Here is a 23,216-nt window from a genome sequence, read left to right as displayed (position 1 = left end):
TGCGATAGACACTGCTCTGCAACAGAGATGTGCTCTGCTCTGCGATAGACACTGCTCTGCAACAGAGATGCATGCTGCCACTGTGTGTGTGGTGGGGAGGCTGGCATTGCCGCTGTGTGTGTGGTGGGGAGGCTGGCACTGCCGCTGTGTGTATGGTGGGGAGGCTGGCACTGCCGCTGTGTGTGTGGTGGGGAGGCTGGCACTGCCGCTGTGTCTGTGGTGGGGAGGCTGGCACTGCCGCTGTGTGTGTGAGGGGGGAGGCTGGCACTGCCGCTGTGTCTGTGGTGGGGAGGCTGGCACTGCCGCTGTGTGTGTGGTGGGGAGGCTGGCACTGCCTCTGTGTGTGTGGTGGGGAGGCTGGCACTGCCTCTGTGTGTGTGGTGGGGAGGCTGGCACTTCCGCTGTGTGTGTTGTGGGGAGGCTGGCACTGCCGCTGTGAGAGGGGGGAGGCTGGCACTGCCGCTGTGTGTGTGGTGGGGAGGCTGGCACTGCCGCTGTGTGTGTGGTGGGGATGCTGGCACTGCCGCTGTGTGTGTGGTGGGGAGGCTGGCACTCCCGCTGTGTGTGTGGTGGGGAGGCTGGCACTGCCGCTGTGTGTGTGGTGGAGAGGCTGGCACTGCCGCTGTGTGTGTGGTGGGGAGGCTGGCACTGCCGCTGTGTGTGGTGGAGAGGCTGGCACTGCCACTGTGTGTGTGGTGGGGAGGCTGGCACTGCCGCTGTGTGTGTGTGGTGGGGAGGCTGGCACTGCCGCTGTGAGAGGGGGGAGGCTGGCACTGCCGCTGTGTGTGGTGGGGAGGCTGGCACTGCCGCTGTGTGTGTGGTGGGGAGGCTGGCACTGCCGCTGTGTGTGTGGTGGAGAGGCTGGCACTGCCGCTGTGTGTGTGGTGGGGAGGCTGGCACTACCGCTGTGTGTGTAGTGGGGAAGCTGGCACTGCCGCTGTGTGTGTGTGGTGGGGAGGCTGGCACTGCCGCTGTGAGAGGGGGAGGCTGGCACTGCCGCTGTGTGTGTGGTGGGGAGGCTGGCACTGCCGCTGTGTGTGTGGTGGGGAGGCTGGCACTGCCGCTGTGTGTGTTGTGGGGAGGGTGGCACTGCCGCTGTGTGTGTAGTGGGGAGACTGGCACTGCCGCTGTGTGTGTGAGGGGGGAGGCTGGCACTGCCGCTGTGTGAGGGGGGAGGCTGGCACTGCCGCTGTGTGAGGGGGAGGCTGGCACGGCCGATGTGTGAGGGGGGAGGCTGGCACTGCCGCTGTGTGAGGGGGGAGGCTGGCACTGCCACTGTGTGTGTGGTGGGGAGGCTGGCACTGCCACTGTGTGTGTGAGGGGGGAGGCTGGCACTGCCGCTGTGTGTGTGAGGGGGGAGGCTGGCACTGCCACTGTGTGTGTGGTGGGGAGGCTGGCACTGCCGCTGTGTGTGTGGTGGGGAGGCTGGCACTGCCGCTGTGTGTGTGGTGGGGAGCCTGGCACTGCCGCTGTGTGTGTGGTGGGGAGGCTGGCACTGCCGCTGTGTGTGTGGTGGGGAGGCTGGCACTGCCGCTGTGTGTGAGGGGGGAGGCTGGCACTGCCGCTGTGTGTGCGGTGGGGAGGCTGGCACTGCCACTGTATGTGTGTGGTTGGGAGGCTGGCACTGCCGCTGTGTGTGTGGTGGGGAGGCTGGCACTGCCGCTGTGTGTTTGGTGGGGAGGCTGGCACTGCCGCTGTGTGTGTGGTGGGGAGGCTGGCACTGCCGCTGTGTGTGAGGGGGGAGGCTAGCACTGCCGCTGTGTGTGTGGTGGGGAGGCTGGCGCTGCCGCTGTGTGTGTGGTGGGGAGGCTGGCACTGCCGCTGTGTGTGAGGGGGGAGGCTGGCACTGCCGCTGTGTGTTTGGTGGGGAGGCTGGCACTGCCGCTGTGTGTGTGGTGGGGAGGCTGGCACTGCCGCTGTGTGTGTGGTGGGGAGGCTGGCACTGCCGCTGTGTGTTTGGTGGGGAGGCTGGCACTGCCGCTATGTGTGTGGTGGGGAGGCTGGCACTGCCGCTGTGTGTGTGTGTGGGGAGGCTGGCGCTGCCGCTGTGTGTGTGGTGGGGAGGCTGGCACTGCCGCTGTGTGTGTGTGTGGAGAGGCTGGCGCTGCCGCTGTGTGTGTGGTGGGGAGGCTGGCACTGCCGCTGTGTGTGTGTGTGGAGAGGCTGGCACTGCCGCTGTGTGTGTGGTGGGGAGGCTGGCACTGCCGCTGTGTGTGGTGGGGAGGCTGGCACTGCCGCTATGTGTGTGTGTGTGGGGAGGCTGGCACTGCCGCTGTGTGAGGGGGGAGGCTGGCACTGCCGCTGTGTGTGTGGTGGGGAGGCTGGCACTGCCGCTGTGTGTGTGTGTGTGGGGAGGCTGGCACTGCCGCTATGTGTGTGTGTGTGGGGAGGCTGGCACTGCCGCTATGTGTGTGTGTGTGGGGAGGCTGGCACTGCCGCTATGTGTGTGTGGTGGGGAGGCTGGCACTGCCGCTATGTGTGTGTGTGTGGGGAGGCTGGCACTGCCGCTGTGTGTGTGTGTGTGGGGAGGCTGGCACTGCCGCTATGTGTGTGTGTGTGGGGAGGCTGGCACTGCCGCTGTGTGTGTGTGTGTGTGTGGGGAGGCTGGCACTGCCGCTGTGTGTGTGTGTGTGGGGAGGCTGGCACTGCCGCTATGTGTGTGTGTGTGGGGAGGCTGGCACTGCCGCTGTGTGTGTGGTGGGGAGGCTGGCGCTGACGCTGTGTGTGTGGTGGGGAGGCTGGCACTGTCGCTGTGTGTGTGGTGGGGAGGCTGGCACTGCCGCTGTGTGTGGTGGGGAGGCTGGCACTGCCGCTGTGTGTGGTGGGGAGGCTGGCACTGCCGCTATGTGTGTGTGTGTGTGGGGAGGCTGGCACTGCCGCTGTGTGAGGGGGGAGGCTGGCACTGCCGCTGTGTGTGTGGTGGGGAGGCTGGCACTGCCGCTGTGTGTGTGTGTGTGGGGAGGCTGGCACTGCCGCTATGTGTGTGTGTGTGGGGAGGCTGGCACTGCCGCTATGTGTGTGTGGTGGGGAGGCTGGCACTGCCGCTATGTGTGTGTGTGTGGGGAGGCTGGCACTGCCGCTATGTGTGTGTGTGTGGGGAGGCTGGCACTGCCGCTGTGTGTGTGGTGGGGAGGCTGGCACTGCCGCTGTGTGTGTGTGTGGGGAGGCTGGCACTGCCGCTATGTGTGTGTGGTGGGGAGGCTGGCACTGCCGCTGTGTGTGTGTGTGGGGAGGCTGGCACTGCCGCTGTGTGTGTGGTGGGGAGGCTGGCACTGCCGCTATGTGTGTGTGGTGGGGAGGCTGGCACTGCCGCTGTGTGTGTGTGGTGGGGAGGCTGGCACTGCCGCTATGTGTGTGTGGTGGGGAGGCTGGCACTGCCGCTGTGTGTGTGGTGGAGAGGCTGGCGCTGCCGCTATGTTTGTGTGTGTGGGGAGGCTGGCACTGCCGCTATGTGTGTGGTGGGGAGGCTGGCACTGCCGCTGTGTGTGTGGTGGGGAGGCTGGCACTGCCGCTGTGTGTGTGGTGGGGAGGCTGGCACTGCCGCTGTGTGTGTGTGTGGGGAGGCTGGCACTGCCGCTATGTGTGTGTGGTGGGGAGGCTGGCACTGCCGCTGTGTGTGTGTGTGGGGAGGCTGGCACTGCCGCTGTGTGTGTGGTGGGGAGGCTGGCACTGCCGCTGTGTGTGTGGTGGGGAGGCTGGCACTGCCGCTGTGTGTGTGGTGGGGAGGCTGGCACTGCCGCTGTGTGTGTGTGTGGGGAGGCTGGCACTGCCGCTATGTGTGTGTGTGGGGAGGCTGGCACTGCCGCTGTGTGTGTGTGTGTGGGGAGGCTGGCACTGCCGCTATGTGTGTGTGGTGGGGAGGCTGGCACTGCCGCTGTGTGTGTGGTGGGGAGGCTGGCACTGCCGCTATGTGTGTGTGTGGGGAGGCTGGCACTGCCGCTGTGTGTGTGTGTGTGGGGAGGCTGGCACTGCCGCTGTGTGTGTGGTGGGGAGGCTGGCACTGCCGCTATGTGTGTGTGTGTGGGGAGGCTGGCACTGCCGCTATGTGTGTGTGTGTGGGGAGGCTGGCACTGCCGCTGTGTGTGTGGTGGGGAGGCTGGCACTGCCGCTATGTGTGTGTGTGGGGAGGCTGGCACTGCCGCTATGTGTGTGTGTGGGGAGGCTGGCACTGCCGCTATGTGTGTGTGTGTGGGGAGGCTGGCACTGCCGCTATGTGTGTGTGTGTGGGGAGGCTGGCACTGCCGCTATGTGTGTGTGTGTGGGGAGGCTGGCACTGCCGCTATGTGTGTGTGTGTGGGGAGGCTGGCACTGCCGCTATGTGTGTGTGTGTGGGGAGGCTGGCACTGCCGCTATGTGTGTGTGTGTGGGGAGGCTGGCACTGCCGCTATGTGTGTGTGTGGGGGGAGGCTGGCACTGCCGCCTTGTGTATATGATTGCAATAGGTGGCGGGATTCTCCACTTGCCCCAATAACCTGCCCCCTCCCACCTCCGCTGCACACAGGAGGAGTATTACCAAAGCCCACGGGAGCCTATGCTGGACCAGACCCTCTACAGTCTGCACTACCCCCCCAAAGAGGCGGAGAGAATGATGAGCATCCGCCCCCCGGACACCCTGCGCCCCGCTCACCCTTCGCCCCGCTCCCACCACAGCACCACCAACCGGGACTTGTACAGAGAGTGGAAGGCAGAGCGCCCGCCCCGATACGGAGAACTGCCCTCACTGACAGGTACCCCGGAGAGGGGGGGAAACAGGGGAGCACAGAGCCAGCACCCACTGCGGGGAGAGTGGGGCAGACAGAGAGAGACAGACACATACACAGAGAGAGAGACAGACACACACACACAGAGGCACACACAGAGAGACGCACACACACACAGAGACACCTAGAGCCAGCACCCACTGCGGGGAGAGTGGGGCAGACAGAGAGAGACAGACACATACACAGAGAGAGAGACAGACACATACACAGAGAGAGAGACAGACACACACACAGAGGCACACACACAGACAGAGAGACGCACACACACACAGAGACACCTAGAGCCAGCACCCACTGCGGGGAGAGTGGGGCAGACAGAGAGAGACAGACACATACACAGAGAGAGAGACAGACACACACACAGAGGCACACACACAGACAGAGAGACGCACACACACACAGAGACACCTAGAGCCAGCACCCACTGCGGGGAGAGTGGGGCAGACAGAGAGAGACAGACACATACACAGAGAGAGAGACAGACACACACACAGAGGCACACACACAGACAGAGAGACGCACACACACACAGAGACACCTAGAGCCAGCACCCACTGCGGGGAGAGTGGGGCAGACAGAGAGAGACAGACACACATACAGAGAGAGCGGCACAGAGAGAGAGAGATACACACACACACAGAGACAGGTGAGGTACAGAGTGTGAGGTACAGAGATGGCATGTGGGAGAAAGACTGCTGTCAGAGAGGGGGAATGAGAGGACGTGTGAGGGAGAGACTGCTGTCAGAGAGGGGGACTGAGAGGGCTTGTGAGGGAGAGACTGCTCTCAGAGAGGGGGAATGAGAGGACGTGTGAGGGAGAGACTGCTCTCAAAGAGGGGGAATGAGAGGACGTGTGAGGGAGAGACTGCTCTCAGAGAGGGGGAATGAGAGGGCGTGTGAGGGAGAGACTGCTCTCAGAGAGGGGGAATGAGAGGGCGTGTGAGGGAGAGACTGCTCTCAGAGAGGGGGAATGAGAGGACGTGTGAGGGAGAGACTGCTCTCAGAGAGGGGGAATGAGAGGACGTGTGAGGGAGAGACTGCTCTCAGAGAGGGGGAATGAGAGGACGTGTGAGGGAGAGACTGCTCTCGGAGAGGGGGAATGAGAGGACGTGTGAGGGAGAGACTGCTCTCGGAGAGGGGGAATGAGAGGACGTGTGAGGGAGAGACTGCTCTCGGAGAGGGGGAATGAGAGGACGTGTGAGGGAGAGACTGCTCTCAGAGAGGGGGAATGAGAGGGCGTGTGAGGGAGAGACTGCTCTCAGAGAGGGGGAATGAGAGGACGTGTGAGGGAGAGACTGCTCTCAGAGAGGGGGAATGAGAGGACGTGTGAGGGAGAGACTGCTCTCAGAGAGGGGGAATGAGAGGGCGTGTGAGGGAGAGACTGCTCTCAGAGAGGGGGAATGAGAGGGCGTGTGAGGGAGAGACTGCTCTCAGAGAGTGGGAATGAGAGGGCGTGAGGGAGAGACTGCTCCCAGAGAGGGGGAATGAGAGGACGTGTGAGGGAGAAACTGCTCTCAGAGAGGGGGAATGAGAGGACGTGTGAGGGAGAGACTGCTCTCGGAGAGTGGGAATGAGAGGACGTGTGAGGGAGAGACTGCTCTCGGAGAGGGGGAATGAGAGGACGTGTGAGGGAGAGACTGCTCTCGGAGAGTGGGAATGAGAGGGCGTGTGAGGGAGAGACTGCTCCCAGAGAGGGGGAATGAGAGGGCGTGTGAGGGAGAGACTGCTCTCGGAGAGGGGGAATGAGAGGACGTGTGAGGGAGAGACTGCTCTCAGAGAGGGGGAATGAGAGGACGTGTGAGGGAGAGACTGCTCTCAGAGAGGGGGAATGAGAGGGCGTGTGAGGGAGAGACTGCTCTCGGAGAGTGGGAATGAGAGGACGTGTGAGGGAGAGACTGCTCTCAGAGAGTGGGAATGAGAGGACGTGTGAGGGAGAGACTGCTCTCAGAGAGGGGGAATGAGAGGACGTGTGAGGGAGAGACTGCTCTCAGAGAGGGGGAATGAGAGGACGTGTGAGGGAGAGACTGCTCTCAGAGAGGGGGAATGAGAGGACGTGTGAGGGAGAGACTGCTCTCAGAGAGGGGGAATGAGAGGGCGTGTGAGGGAGAGACTGCTCTCAGAGAGGGGGAATGAGAGGGCGTGTGAGGGAGAGACTGCTCTCAGAGAGGGGGAATGAGAGGGCGTGTGAGGGAGAGACTGCTCTCAGAGAGGGGGAATGAGAGGACGTGTGAGGGAGAGACTGCTCTCGGAGAGTGGGAATGAGAGGACGTGTGAGGGAGAGACTGCTCTCAGAGAGTGGGAATGAGAGGACGTGTGAGGGAGAGACTGCTCTCAGAGAGTGGGAATGAGAGGACGTGTGAGGGAGAGACTGCTCTCAGAGAGGGGGAATGAGAGGGCGTGTGAGGGAGAGACTGCTCTCAGAGAGGGGGAATGAGAGGGCGTGTGAGGGAGAGACTGCTCTCAGAGAGGGGGAATGAGAGGACATGTGAGGGAGAGACTGCTCTCAGAGAGGGGGAATGAGAGGACGTGTGAGGGAGAGACTGCTCTCAGAGAGGGGGAATGAGAGGGCGTGTGAGGGAGAGACTGCTCTCAGAGAGGGGGAATGAGAGGGCGTGTGAGGGAGAGACTGCTCTCAGAGAGGGGGAATGAGAGGACGTGTGAGGGAGAGACTGCTCTCGGAGAGTGGGAATGAGAGGGCGTGTGAGGGAGAGACTGCTCTCAGAGAGTGGGAATGAGAGGACGTGTGAGGGAGAGACTGCTCTCAGAGAGGGGGAATGAGAGGGCGTGTGAGGGAGAGACTGCTCTCAGAGAGGGGGAATGAGAGGACGTGTGAGGGAGAGACTGCTCTCGGAGAGTGGGAATGAGAGGACGTGTGAGGGAGAGACTGCTCTCAGAGAGGGGGAATGAGAGGACGTGTGAGGGAGAGACTGCTCTCGGAGAGTGGGAATGAGAGGACGTGTGAGGGAGAGACTGCTCTCGGAGAGGGGGAATGAGAGGGCGTGAGGGAGAGACTGCTCTCAGAGAGGGGGAATGAGAGGACGTGTGAGGGAGAGACTGCTCCCAGAGAGTGGGAATGAGAGGGCGTGTGAGGGAGAGACTGCTCTCAGAGAGGGGGAATGAGAGGGCGTGTGAGGGAGAGACTGCTCCCAGAGAGTGGGAATGAGAGGGCGTGTTAGGGAGAGACTGCTCTCGGAGAGTGGGAATGAGAGGACGTGAGGGAGAGACTGCTCTCAGAGAGGGGGAATGAGAGGACGTGAGGGAGAGACTGCTCTCAGAGAGGGGGAATGAGAGGACGTGTGAGGGAGAGACTGCTCTCAGAGAGGGGGAATGAGAGGGCGTGTGAGGGAGAGACTGCTCTCAGAGAGTGGGAATGAGAGGGCGTGTGAGGGAGAGACTGCTCTCAGAGAGGGGAATGAGAGGACGTGTGAGGGAGAGACTGCTCTCGGAGAGGGGGAATGAGAGGACGTGTGAGGGAGAGACTGCTCTCGGAGAGGGGGAATGAGAGGACGTGTGAGGGAGAGACTGCTCTCAGAGAGTGGGAATGAGAGGGCGTGTGAGGGAGAGACTGCTCTCGGAGAGGGGGAATGAGAGGACGTGTGAGGGAGAGACTGCTCTCAGAGAGGGGGAATGAGAGGGCGTGTGAGGGAGAGACTGCTCTCAGAGAGGGGGAATGAGAGGACGTGTGAGGGAGAGACTGCTCTCGGAGAGTGGGAATGAGAGGGCGTGTGAGGGAGAGACTGCTCTCGGAGAGGGGGAATGCGAGGGCGTGTGAGGGAGAGACTGCTCTCGGAGAGGGGGAATGAGAGGACGTGTGAGGGAGAGACTGCTCCCAGAGAGGGGGAATGAGAGGACGTGTGAGGGAGAGACTGCTCTCAGAGAGGGGGAATGAGAGGACGTGTGAGGGAGAGACTGCTCTCGGAGAGGGGGAATGAGAGGACGTGTGAGGGAGAGACTGCTCTCGGAGAGGGGGAATGAGAGGACGTGAGGGAGAGACTGCTCTCAGAGAGGGGGAATGAGAGGACGTGTGAGGGAGAGACTGCTCTCAAAGAGTGGGAATGAGAGGGCGTGTGAGGGAGAGACTGCTCCCAGAGAGGGAATGAGAGGACGTGTGAGGGAGAGACTGCTCTCGGAGAGGGGGAATGAGAGGACGTGTGAGGGAGAGACTGCTCTCGGAGAGGGGGAATGAGAGGACGTGTGAGGGAGAGACTGCTCTCAGAGAGGGGGAATGAGAGGACGTGTGAGGGAGAGACTGCTCTCGGAGAGGGGGAATGAGAGGACGTGTGAGGGAGAGACTGCTCTCAGAGAGGGGGAATGAGAGGGCGTGTGAGGGAGAGACTGCTCTCGGAGAGTGGGAATGAGAGGACGTGAGGGAGAGACTGCTCTCAGAGAGTGGGAATGAGAGGACGTGAGGGAGAGACTGCTCTCAGAGAGGGGGAATGAGAGGACATGTGAGGGAGAGACTGCTCTCAGAGAGGGGGAATGAGAGGACGTGTGAGGGAGAGACTGCTCTCAGAGAGGGGGAATGAGAGGACGTGTGAGGGAGAGACTGCTCTCAAAGAGTGGGAATGAGAGGGCGTGTGAGGGAGAGACTGCTCCCAGAGAGGGAATGAGAGGACGTGTGAGGGAGAGACTGCTCCCAGAGAGGGAATGAGAGGACGTGTGAGGGAGAGACTGCTCTCGGAGAGGGGGAATGAGAGGACGTGTGAGGGAGAGACTGCTCTCGGAGAGGGGGAATGAGAGGACGTGTGAGGGAGAGACTGCTCTCAGAGAGGGGGAATGAGAGGACGTGTGAGGGAGAGACTGCTCTCAGAGAGGGGGGATGCGAGGACGTGTGAGGGAGAGACTGCTCTCAGAGAGGGGGAATGAGAGGGCGTGTGAGGGAGAGACTGCTCTCAGAGAGGGGGAATGAGAGGACGTGTGAGGGAGAGACTGCTCTCGGAGAGGGGGAATGAGAGGACGTGTGAGGGAGAGACTGCTCTCGGAGAGGGGGAATGAGAGGACGTGTGAGGGAGAGACTGCTCTCAGAGAGGGGGAATGAGAGGGCGTGTGAGGGAGAGACTGCTCTCGGAGAGTGGGAATGAGAGGACGTGAGGGAGAGACTGCTCTCAGAGAGTGGGAATGAGAGGACGTGAGGGAGAGACTGCTCTCAGAGAGGGGGAATGAGAGGACGTGTGAGGGAGAGACTGCTCTCAGAGAGGGGGAATGAGAGGACGTGTGAGGGAGAGACTGCTCTCAGAGAGGGGGAATGAGAGGACGTGTGAGGGAGAGACTGCTCTCAAAGAGTGGGAATGAGAGGGCGTGTGAGGGAGAGACTGCTCCCAGAGAGGGAATGAGAGGACGTGTGAGGGAGAGACTGCTCCCAGAGAGGGAATGAGAGGACGTGTGAGGGAGAGACTGCTCTCGGAGAGGGGGAATGAGAGGACGTGTGAGGGAGAGACTGCTCTCGGAGAGGGGGAATGAGAGGACGTGTGAGGGAGAGACTGCTCTCAGAGAGGGGGAATGAGAGGACGTGTGAGGGAGAGACTGCTCTCAGAGAGGGGGGATGCGAGGGCGTGTGAGGGAGAGACTGCTCTCAGAGAGGGGGAATGAGAGGGCGTGTGAGGGAGAGACTGCTCTCAGAGAGGGGGAATGAGAGGACGTGTGAGGGAGAGACTGCTCTCGGAGAGGGGGAATGAGAGGACGTGTGAGGGAGAGACTGCTCTCGGAGAGGGAGAATGAGAGGACGTGTGAGGGAGAGACTGCTCTCGGAGAGGGGGAATGAGAGGGCGTGTGAGGGAGAGACTGCTCTCAGAGAGGGGGAATGAGAGGACGTGTGAGGGAGAGACTGCTCTCAGAGAGTGGGAATGAGAGGACGTGTGAGGGAGAGACTGCTCTCAGAGAGGGGGAATGAGAGGACGTGTGAGGGAGAGACTGCTCTCAGAGAGGGGGAATGAGAGGACGTGTGAGGGAGAGACTGCTCTCAGAGAGTGGGAATGAGAGGACGTGTGAGGGAGAGACTGCTCTCGGAGAGGGGGAATGAGAGGGCGTGTGAGGGAGAGACTGCTCTCAGAGAGGGGGAATGAGAGGGCGTGTGAGGGAGAGACTGCTCTCAGAGAGGGGGAATGAGAGGGCGTGTGAGGGAGAGACTGCTCTCAGAGAGGGGGAATGAGAGGACGTGTGAGGGAGAGACTGCTCTCGGAGAGGGAGAATGAGAGGACGTGTGAGGGAGAGACTGCTCTCGGAGAGGGGGAATGAGAGGGCGTGTGAGGGAGAGACTGCTCTCGGAGAGTGGGAATGAGAGGGCGTGTGAGGGAGAGACTGCTCTCAGAGAGGGGGAATGAGAGGGCGTGTGAGGGAGAGACTGCTCTCAGAGAGGGGGAATGAGAGGGCGTGTGAGGGAGAGACTGCTCTCAGAGAGGGGGAATGAGAGGGCGTGTGAGGGAGAGACTGCTCTCAGAGAGGGGGAATGAGAGGACGTGTGAGGGAGAGACTGCTCTCAGAGAGGGGGGATGCGAGGGCGTGTGAGGGAGAGACTGCTCTCAGAGAGGGGGAATGAGAGGGCGTGTGAGGGAGAGACTGCTCTCAGAGAGGGGGAATGAGAGGACGTGTGAGGGAGAGACTGCTCTCGGAGAGGGGGAATGAGAGGACGTGTGAGGGAGAGACTGCTCTCGGAGAGGGAGAATGAGAGGACGTGTGAGGGAGAGACTGCTCTCGGAGAGGGGGAATGAGAGGGCGTGTGAGGGAGAGACTGCTCTCAGAGAGGGGGAATGAGAGGACGTGTGAGGGAGAGACTGCTCTCAGAGAGTGGGAATGAGAGGACGTGTGAGGGAGAGACTGCTCTCAGAGAGGGGGAATGAGAGGACGTGTGAGGGAGAGACTGCTCTCAGAGAGGGGGAATGAGAGGACGTGTGAGGGAGAGACTGCTCTCAGAGAGTGGGAATGAGAGGACGTGTGAGGGAGAGACTGCTCTCGGAGAGGGGGAATGAGAGGGCGTGTGAGGGAGAGACTGCTCTCAGAGAGGGGGAATGAGAGGGCGTGTGAGGGAGAGACTGCTCTCAGAGAGGGGGAATGAGAGGGCGTGTGAGGGAGAGACTGCTCTCAGAGAGGGGGAATGAGAGGACGTGTGAGGGAGAGACTGCTCTCGGAGAGGGAGAATGAGAGGACGTGTGAGGGAGAGACTGCTCTCGGAGAGAGGGAATGAGAGGGCGTGTGAGGGAGAGACTGCTCTCGGAGAGTGGGAATGAGAGGGCGTGTGAGGGAGAGACTGCTCTCGGAGAGGGGGAATGAGAGGACGTGTGAGGGAGAGACTGCTCTCGGAGAGGGGGAATGAGAGGACGTGTGAGGGAGAGACTGCTCTCAGAGAGGGGGAATGAGAGGACGTGTGAGGGAGAGACTGCTCTCGGAGAGTGGGAATGAGAGGACGTGAGGGAGAGACTGCTCTTAGAGAGGGGGAATGAGAGGACGTGTGAGGGAGAGACTGCTCTCAGAGAGTGGGAATGAGAGGACGTGTGAGGGAGAGACTGCTCTCAGAGAGTGGGAATGAGAGGACGTGTGAGGGAGAGACTGCTCTCGGAGAGGGGGAATGAGAGGACGTGTGAGGGAGAGACTGCTCTCAGAGAGTGGGAATGAGAGGACTTGTGAGGGAGAGACTGCTCCCAGAGAGGGGGAATGAGAGGGCGTGTGAGGGAGAGACTGCTCTCGGAGAGTGGGAATGCGAGGGCGTGTGAGGGAGAGACTGCTCTCAGAGAGGGAGAATGAGAGGACGTGTGAGGGAGAGACTGCTCTCAGAGAGTGGGAATGAGAGGACGTGTGAGGGAGAGACTGCTCCCAGAGAGGGGGAATGAGAGGACGTGTGAGGGAGAGACTGCTCTCAGAGAGTGGGAATGAGAGGACGTGTGAGGGAGAGACTGCTCCCAGAGAGGGGGAATGAGAGGACGTGTGAGGGAGAGACTGCTCTCAGAGAGTGGGAATGAGAGGACGTGTGAGGGAGAGACTGCTCCCAGAGAGGGGGAATGAGAGGACGTGTGAGGGAGAGACTGCTCTCGGAGAGGGGGAATGAGAGGACTTGTGAGGGAGAGACTGCTCTCAGAGAGGGGGAATGAGAGGACGTGTGAGGGAGAGACTGCTCCCAGAGAGTGGGAATGAGAGGACGTGTGAGGGAGAGACTGCTCTCAGAGAGGGGGAATGAGAGGGCGTGTGAGGGAGAGACTGCTCCCAGAGAGGGGGAATGAGAGGGCAGGGTAGGGCTGTATGTGACCGCTCCTGTCCCCTCTTCCTGGCGGTTCAGGCTCCCTTCTCTTTCCGGACCACGCGTCCGAGATGAAAACCACGACCCAAGACCATTACCAAGAGAAGAGGGGAATCAGAGCGGAGCCGGCGAGAGCCGCACCGGGTCACCTTTTCATGGAAGGTACGGAGTGCGCTGGACACGTGGCTGTCCTATTACCTGGGACACGGGACACGGACACGTGTAGCAGGCGGTATTAGACCCGTCCCTTTGTTTCAGTCCCGCCACTTTTTTGGCACGTGGCTAATGCATTTACAAATGGTGTCTGTGTGTGTGTCCCACACGCAACTCGCAACACGGCCACGGAAGCAAGAACGGCTGCTACATGTGTATGTAACTATAACTAGTCCGTGTGTGTAATGCTAAGCTAACCAGTAAATGGAACTAGTTACATGTGGAATAGGAATAGTAAACTGAAGTCTGTATGTAAGTGATGCCAAGCAGTAACTAACTAGTTACATGTGTGTAACTGGACTAGTTTACACTAACCAGTAACTGTAACTAGTTCCATATATGTAATCTCAATCAATAACTACAAATAGGTGTGTGTGTGTGTGTGTGTGTGTGTGTGTGTGTGTGTGTGTGTGTGTGTGTGTGTGTGTGTGTGTGTGTGTGTGTGTGTGTGTGTGTGTGTGTGTGTGTGTGTGTGTGTGTGTGTGTGTGTGTGTGTGTGTGTGTGTGGCAGGACCAGCTAAGCATCATTACTTTGTGTGGGATTGTCACTAGTAACTGTGAGCAGAGGGACCTGACAGACAAGTTCGTACGTTAATGCTATAGTTAACTAGTCCTGTTACACCCTACTAACTAGTTCCTTCCCCCAGGTGAGCATCACATGACAACGACACATCAGTCCACCTTCCAGCCACTGCCACTGGAGAATGCCACAGGCGCCACGGTCCCTGTGCTGAATAAAGTGTCCAAACGACCACACATGGCGATCACCACAAAATATCAGAGTGATTTCCCCGCCCCGCGCTGTCTCCCCGCGCCAGCAAGACCCGCCCACCCCCCCACTGATAACCTGGTCGTGAACCCCAATTTCAGGTTAGGAGCAGGTGTGTGAGAGGGGTTATATGGGGTAATAGGAGAGGTTATAGGGAGAGGTTATATAGGGTAAAAGGATGAGTTATATGGGGTAATAGGATGAGTTAGGTGGGATTGTATGGGGTAATAGGGGGGATTGTATGGAGTTATAGGAGGAGTTATGGGGGGATTGTATAGGGTAATAAGAGGAGTTATAGGGGGGGTTGTATGGGGTAATAGGAGGAGTTACGGGGGGAGTGTATGGAGTTATAGGGGGATTGTATGGGGTAATAGGAGGAGTTATGGGGGGAATTGTATGGAGTTATAGGGGGGCTTGTATGTGGTAATAGGAGTTACAGGGGGATTGTATGGAGTTATATGGGGGGTTGTATGGGGTAATAGGGGGGATTGCATGGAGTTATAGGGCGGGATTGCATGGAGTTATAGGGGGGCTTGTATGTGGTAATAGGTGTTACAGGGGGATTGCATGGAGTTATATGGGGGGTTGTATGGGGTAATAGGAGGAGTTACAGGGGGGATTGCATGGGGTAATAGGGGGGATTGCATGGAGTTATAGGGGGGATTGTATGGAGTTATAGGGGGGGGATTGTATGGAGTTATAGGGGGGATTGTATGGAGTTATAGGGGGGGATTGTATGGAGTTATAGGGGGGATTGTATGGAGTTATAGGGGGGATTGTATGGAGTTATAGGGGGGGATTGTATGGAGTTATAGGGGGGGATTGTATGGAGTTATAGGGGGGATTGCATGGAGTTATAGGGGGGATTGCATGGAGTTATAGGGGGGGGATTGTATGGAGTTATAGGGGGGGATTGTATGGAGTTATAGGGGGGATTGTATGGAGTTATAGGGGGGATTGTATGGAGTTATAGGGGGGATTGTATGGAGTTATAGGGGGGGATTGTATGGAGTTATAGGGGGGGGGGATTGTATGGAGTTATAGGGGGGGGATTGTATGGAGTTATAGGGGGGATTGTATGGAGTTATAGGGGGGGGATTGTATGGAGTTATAGGGGGGGGATTGTATGGAGTTATAGGGGGGGGATTGTATGGAGTTATAGGGGGGGGGGGATTGTATGGCACAATAGGAATTACGTGATGAAATAAGAAGCCCTACGGGAATATTGGATAAATAATACCTGTGCTCCTCGCTTAGTAATGACTTTCAGACGGTGCAGAGAGAGACTTTCCATGGCTGGGACGTCTCTCAGCACCCACGCCCTGCGCTGACCCGCCTAACCGAAGAGCTCAGCAGCATAGAGAAGGAGCGGGGGGGCCTGGTGAATGGGGACACGGTGACCAAGGTACAAAGGGCCCCAGAATTCCCAGGTGGGAGCTGTGATCCCTCTGCCGGACCCTGTGTGACACCCCTTCCGGACCCCCTGCCTGCCCCCCCCCCATGGGACCTCCCTGCCTGCCCCACCCCCGTGGGACCTCCGTGTGACCCCCCTGCATAACCCTCCATGGGACCCCCTGCCTGCCCCCCCGTGGGACCCCATGCCTGCCCCCCCGTGGGACCCCATGCCTGCTCCTCTAGCTCTCACATCTCCTCTCCGCAGCTGGCATACCGCCCCCCAGCCGTACTGCCCACGGAACCTCTGCGACGCCCACGTTCCGTCCTTCAACCCCTCAACGCCAAATTTGATGGCTCCACCCACAGCAAGGTGGTCTTCCAGGACTGGGGGGTTCAGCCCCGCTGGCGACACGGGGACCCCCGAGACGGCATCTCACTGAGACCGCTGGTGAGTCTTCATTACTTTATTTGCTGTAAGAACATCCAGATTATTCTACTTATTTACCACGTGAGGAACTTTCTGACTCGTGAAACGCACCTACTCACCCTCTCTGCCACACGTGGATACCAGTGATATGCACCTACTCACCCTCACTGCCACACATGGATACCAGTGAAATGCACCTACTCACCCTCACTGCCACACGTGGATACCAGTGATATGCACCTACTCACCCTCACTGCCACACATGGATACCAGTGATATGCACCTACTCACCCTCTCTGCCACACGTGGATACCAGTGATATGCACCTACTCACCCTCACTGCCACACGTGGATACCAGTGATATGCACCTACTCACCCTCTCTGCCACACATGGATATCAGTGATATGCACCTACTCACCCTCTCTGCCACACGTGGATACCAGTGATATGCACCTACTCACCCTCACTGCCACACATGGATACCAGTGATATGCACCTACTCACCCTCACTGCCACACATGGATACCAGTGAAATGCACCTACTCACCCTCTCTGCCACACGTGGATACCAGTGAAATGCAACTACTCACCCTCACTGCCACACATGGATACCAGTGAAATGCACCTACTCACCCTCTCTGCCACACGTGGATACCAATGAGATGCACCTACTCACCTCTCTGCCACACATGGATATCAGTGATATGCACCTACTCACCCTCACTGCCACACATGGATATCAGTGATATGCACCTACTCACCCTCACTGCCACACGTGGATACCAGTGATATGCACCTACTCACCCTCACTGCCACACATGGATATCAGTGAAATGCACCTACTCACCCTCTCTGCCACACGTGGATACCAGAGATATGCACCTACTCACCCTCACTGCCACACATGGATACCAGTGAAATGCACCTACTCACCCTCTCTGCCACACGTGGATACCAGTGAAATGCACCTACTCACCCTCACTGCCACACATGGATACCAGTGAAATGCACCTACTCACCCTCACTGCCACACGTGGATACCAGTGAAATGCACCTACTCACCCTCACTGCCACACATGGATACCAGTGATATGCACCTACTCACCCTCACTGCCACACGTGGATACCAGTGAAATACACCTACTCACCCTCACTGCCACACGTGGATACCAGTGATATGCACCTACTCACCCTCACTGCCACACATGGATACCAGTGATATGCACCTACTCACCCTCTCTGCCACACGTGGATACCAGTGATATGCACCTACTCACCCTCACTGCCACACATGGATACCAGTGATATGCACCTACTCACCCTCTCTGCCACACGTGGATACCAGTGATATGCACCTACTCACCCTCTCTGCCACACGTGGATACCAGTGAAATGCACCTACTCACCCTCACTGCCACACATGGATACCAGTGAAATGCACCTACTCACCCTCACTGCCACACGTGGATACCAGTGAAACGCACCTACTCACCCTCACTGCCACACATGGATACCAGTGATATGCACCTACTCACCCTCACTGCCACACGTGGATACCAGTGAAATGCACCTACTCACCCTCACTGCCACACGTGGATACCGGTGATATGCACCTACTCACCCTCACTGCCACACATGGATACCAGTGATATGCACCTACTCACCCTCTCTGCCACACGTGGATACCAGTGATATGCACCTACTCACCCTCACTGCCACACGTGGATACCAGTGATATGCACCTACTCACCCTCTCTGCCACACATGGATATCAGTGATATGCACCTACTCACCCTCTCTGCCACACGTGGATACCAGTGATATGCACCTACTCACCCTCACTGCCACACATGGATACCAGTGATATGCACCTACTCACCCTCACTGCCACACATGGATACCAGTGAAATGCACCTACTCACCCTCTCTGCCACACGTGGATACCAGTGAAATGCAACTACTCACCCTCACTGCCACACATGGATACCAGTGAAATGCACCTACTCACCCTCTCTGCCACACGTGGATACCAATGAGATGCACCTACTCACCTCTCTGCCACACATGGATATCAGTGATATGCACCTACTCACCCTCACTGCCACACATGGATATCAGTGATATGCACCTACTCACCCTCACTGCCACACGTGGATACCAGTGATATGCACCTACTCACCCTCACTGCCACACATGGATACCAGTGAAATGCACCTACTCACCCTCACTGCCACACGTGGATACCAGTGATATGCACCTACTCACCCTCACTGCCACACATGGATACCAGTGATATGCACCTACTCACCCTCTCTGCCACACGTGGATACCAGTGATATGCACCTACTCACCCTCACTGCCACACATGGATACCAGTGATATGCACCTACTCACCCTCTCTGCCACACATGGATATCAGTGATATGCACCTACTCACCCTCTCTGCCACACGTGGATACCAGTGATATGCACCTACTCACCCTCACTGCCACACATGGATACCAGTGAAATGCACCTACTCACCCTCTCTGCCACACGTGGATACCAGTGAAATGCAACTACTCACCCTCACTGCCACACATGGATACCAGTGAAATGCACCTACTCACTCTCTCTGCCACACGTGGATACCAATGAGATGCACCTACTCACCTCTCTGCCACACATGGATATCAGTGATATGCACCTACTCACCCTCACTGCCACACATGGATATCAGTGATATGCACCTACTCACCCTCACTGCCACACGTGGATACCAGTGATATGCACCTACTCACCCTCACTGCCACACATGGATATCAGTGAAATGCACCTACTCACCCTCTCTGCCACACGTGGATACCAGTGATATGCACCTTCTCACCCTCACTGCCACACATGGATACCAGTGAAATGCACCTACTCACCCTCTCTGCCACACGTGGATACCAGTGAAATGCACCTACTCACCCTCACTGCCACACATGGATACCAGTGAAATGCACCTACTCACCCTCACTGCCACACGTGGATACCAGTGAAATGCACCTACTCACCCTCACTGCCACACATGGATACCAGTGATATGCACCTACTCACCCTCACTGCCACACGTGGATACCAGTGAAATGCACCTACTCACCCTCACTGCCACACGTGGATACCAGTGATATGCACCTACTCACCCTCACTGCCACACATGGATACCAGTGATATGCACCTACTCACCCTCTCTGCCACACGTGGATACCAGTGATATGCACCTACTCACCCTCACTGCCACACATGGATACCAGTGATATGCACCTACTCACCCTCTCTGCCACACGTGGATACCAGTGATATGCACCTACTCACCCTCTCTGCCACACGTGGATACCAGTGAAATGCACCTACTCACCCTCACTGCCACACATGGATACCAGTGAAAAGCACCTACTCACCCTCACTGCCACACGTGGATACCAGTGAAACACACCTACTCACCCTCACTGCCACACGTGGGTACCAGTGAAATGCACCTACTCACCCTCACTGCCACACGTGGATACCAGTGAAATGCACCTACTCACCCTCACTGCCACACGTGGATACCAGTGATATGCACCTACTCACCCTCACTGCCACACATGGATACCAGTGATATGCACCTACTCACCCTCTCTGCCACACGTGGATACCAGTGATATGCACCTACTCACCCTCACTGCCACACATGGATACCAGTGATATGCACCTACTCACCCTCTCTGCCACACGTGGATACCAGTGATATGCACCTACTCACCCTCTCTGCCACACGTGGATACCAGTGATATGCACCTACTCACCCTCACTGCCACACGTGGATACCAGTGATATGCACCTACTCACCCTCACTGCCACACATGGATACCAGTGATATGCACCTACTCACCCTCACTGCCACACGTGGATACCAGTGAAACGCACCTACTCACCCTCACTGCCACACATGGATACCAGTGATATGCACCTACTCACCCTCACTGCCACACGTGGATACCAGTGAAATGCACCTACTCACCCTCACTGCCACACGTGGATACCAGTGATATGCACCTACTCACCCTCACTGCCACACATGGATACCAGTGATATGCACCTACTCACCCTCTCTGCCACACGTGGATACCAGTGATATGCACCTACTCACCCTCACTGCCACACGTGGATACCAGTGATATGCACCTACTCACCCTCTCTGCCACACGTGGATATCAGTGATATGCACCTACTCAACCTCTCTGCCACACGTGGATACCAGTGATATGCACCTACTCACCCTCACTGCCACACATGGATACCAGTGATATGCACCTACTCACCCTCACTGCCACACATGGATACCAGTGAAATGCACCTACTCACCCTCTCTGCCACACGTGGATACCAGTGAAATGCAACTACTCACCCTCACTGCCACACATGGATACCAGTGAAATGCACCTACTCACCCTCTCTGCCACACGTGGATACCAATGAGATGCACCTACTCACCTCTCTGCCACACATGGATATCAGTGATATGCACCTACTCACCCTCACTGCCACACATGGATATCAGTGATATGCACCTACTCACCCTCACTGCCACACGTGGATACCAGTGATATGCACCTACTCACCCTCACTGCCACACATGGATATCAGTGAAATGCACCTACTCACCCTCTCTGCCACACGTGGATACCAGTGATATGCACCTACTCACCCTCACTGCCACACATGGATACCAGTGAAATGCACCTACTCACCCTCTCTGCCACACGTGGATACCAGTGAAATGCACCTACTCACCCTCACTGCCACACATGGATACCAGTGAAATGCACCTACTCACCCCCTCTGCCACACATGGATACCAGAGAAATGCACCTACTCCCCCTCTCTGCCACACGTGGATACCAGTGAAATGCACCTACTCACCCTCACTGCCACACGTGGATACCAGTGAAACGCACCTACTCACCCTCTCTGCCACACACGGATACCAGTGATATGCACCTACTCACCCTCTCTGCCACACGTGGATACCAGTGAAACGCACCTACTCACCCTCTCTGCCACACACGGATACCAGTGATATGCACCTACTCACCCTCTCTGCCACACGTGGATACCAGTAATATGCACCTACTCACCCTCTCTGCCACACGTGGATACCAGTAATATGCACCTACTCACCCTCTCTGCCACACGTGGATACCAGTGATATGCACCTACTCACCCTCACTGTCACACGTGGATACCAGTAATATGTAGCTACTCACCCTCACTGCCACACGTGGATAGCAGTGATATGCATCTACTCACCCTCACTGCCACACGTGGATACCAGTGATATGCACCTACTCACCCTCTCTGCCACACGTGGATACCAGTGATATGCACCTACTCCCCCTCTCTGCCACACGTGGATACCAGTGATATGCACCTACTCACCCTCACTGCCACACGTGGATACCAGTGATATGCACCTACTCACCTCTCTGCCACACGTGGATACCAGTGATATGCACCTACTCACCCTCTCTGCCACACGTGGATACCAGTGATATGCACCTACTCACCCTCACTGCCACACGTGGATACCAGTGATATGCACCTACTCATCCTCACTGCCACACGTGGATACCAGTGATATGCACCTACTCACCCTCTCTGCCACACGTGGATACCAGTGATATGCACCTACTCACCCTCTCTGCCACACGTGGATACCAGTGATATGCACGTACTCACCCTCTCTGCCACATGTGGATACCAGTGATATGCACCTACTCACCCTCACTGCCACACATGGATACCAGTGATATGCACCTACTCACCCTCTCTGCCACACGTGGATACCAGTGATATGCACCTACTCACCCTCACTGTCACACGTGGATACCAGTAATATGTAGCTACTCACCCTCACTGCCACACGTGGATAGCAGTGATATGCATCTACTCACCCTCACTGCCACACATGGATACCAGTGATATGCACCTACTCACCCTCTCTGCCACACGTGGATACCAGTGATATGCACCTACTCCCCCTCTCTGCCACACGTGGATACCAGTGATATGCACCTACTCACCCTCACTGCCACACGTGGATACCAGTGATATGCACCTACTCACCTCTCTGCCACACGTGGATACCAGTGATATGCACCTACTCACCCTCTCTGCCACACGTGGATACCAGTGATATGCACCTACTCACCCTCACTGCCACACGTGGATACCAGTGATATGCACCTACTCATCCTCACTGCCACACGTGGATACCAGTGATATGCACCTACTCACCCTCTCTGCCACACGTGGATACCAGTGATATGCACCTACATTGAAGTAACAATAGTTTTAGTTTAAACCTGAATCCAACTTGGCCAAAAAGAGATTTGTGCTTAATCCGTAAACAAACCAAAGCAGTTAATCTTCTCTTTTATCATAGCTATATTTTTTTAAGGAAGACAATTAGATATTTTCCTTTTGGGCATAAGAATTTTTTATTCTTATTTTAATTAGAAAACAAATATAAGGGCGGGAGATTACAATACTTACAGAAAATGGTCTGATTTTGATTTAAAATATCTTTAGTCGCCCATAATCAGTGAGTGTGGAGGGACAGACCCCGTCACAGAGTACAACCTCTTGTAACCATACACACTCTGTCCTTCTTTTCATCAAAGCAAACCCTCTGTGTATAACACAGTGACATAGTACCAGGATACAACACAGCAAACCCTCTGTGTATAACACAGTGACATAGTACCAGGATACATCAAAGCAAACCCTCTGTGTATAACACAGTGACATAGTACCAGGATACAACACAGCAAACCCTCTGTGTATAACACAGTGACATAGTACCAGGATACATCAAAGCAAACCCTCTGTGTATAACACAGTGACATAGTACCAGGATACAACACAGCAAACCCTCTGTGTATAACACAGTGACATAGTACCAGGATACAACACAGCAAACCCTCTGTGTATAACACAGTGACATAGTACCAGGATACTACACAGCAAACCCTTTGTGTATAACACAGTGACATAGTACCAGGATACTACACAGCAAACCCTCTGTGTATAACACAGTGACATAGTACCAGGATACTACACAGCAAACCCTCTGTGTATAACACAGTGACATAGTACCAGGATACTACACAGCAAACCCTCTGTGTATAACACAGTGACATAGTATCAGGATAAAAAACACATGCTGGTATCATGTGGTATCCATCTGATTAATACTCTGCCCATATAGTATCCCATCTGATTAATACTCTGCCCATATAGTATCCCATCTGATTAATACTCTGCCCATATAGTATCCCATCTGATTAATACTCTGCCCATATAGTATCCCATCTGATTAAGACTCTGCCCATATAGTATCCCATCTGATTAATACT

The 23,216-nt window shown here is 56.7% G+C and overlaps 1 protein-coding gene across 6 annotated transcripts in view; it reads left to right on the top strand.

Annotated features, from left to right (window-relative positions):
- The window catches only part of LOC142497031 (uncharacterized), a 166,419-nt gene that overhangs the window by 141,073 nt on the left and 2,130 nt on the right, over positions 1-23,216 (top strand). For all 6 annotated transcript variants that reach the window (XM_075604259.1, XM_075604258.1, XM_075604257.1 and 3 more), the window contains 5 exons: positions 4,502-4,727; positions 13,026-13,148; positions 13,847-14,069; positions 15,226-15,373; positions 15,629-15,811. In XM_075604259.1, the coding sequence (XP_075460374.1) occupies positions 4,502-4,727; positions 13,026-13,148; positions 13,847-14,069; positions 15,226-15,373; positions 15,629-15,811 (903 nt within the window). The remainder of the gene's footprint in view (positions 1-4,501; positions 4,728-13,025; positions 13,149-13,846; positions 14,070-15,225; positions 15,374-15,628; positions 15,812-23,216) is intronic.

The sequence above is a fragment of the Ascaphus truei genome, chromosome 6, assembly GCF_040206685.1.
Source record: "Ascaphus truei isolate aAscTru1 chromosome 6, aAscTru1.hap1, whole genome shotgun sequence".
Classification (NCBI taxonomy): domain Eukaryota; kingdom Metazoa; phylum Chordata; class Amphibia; order Anura; family Ascaphidae; genus Ascaphus; species Ascaphus truei.
Note: the sequence above shows the minus strand (reverse complement) of the source record. Positions and strands in the feature narration are given on the sequence as shown.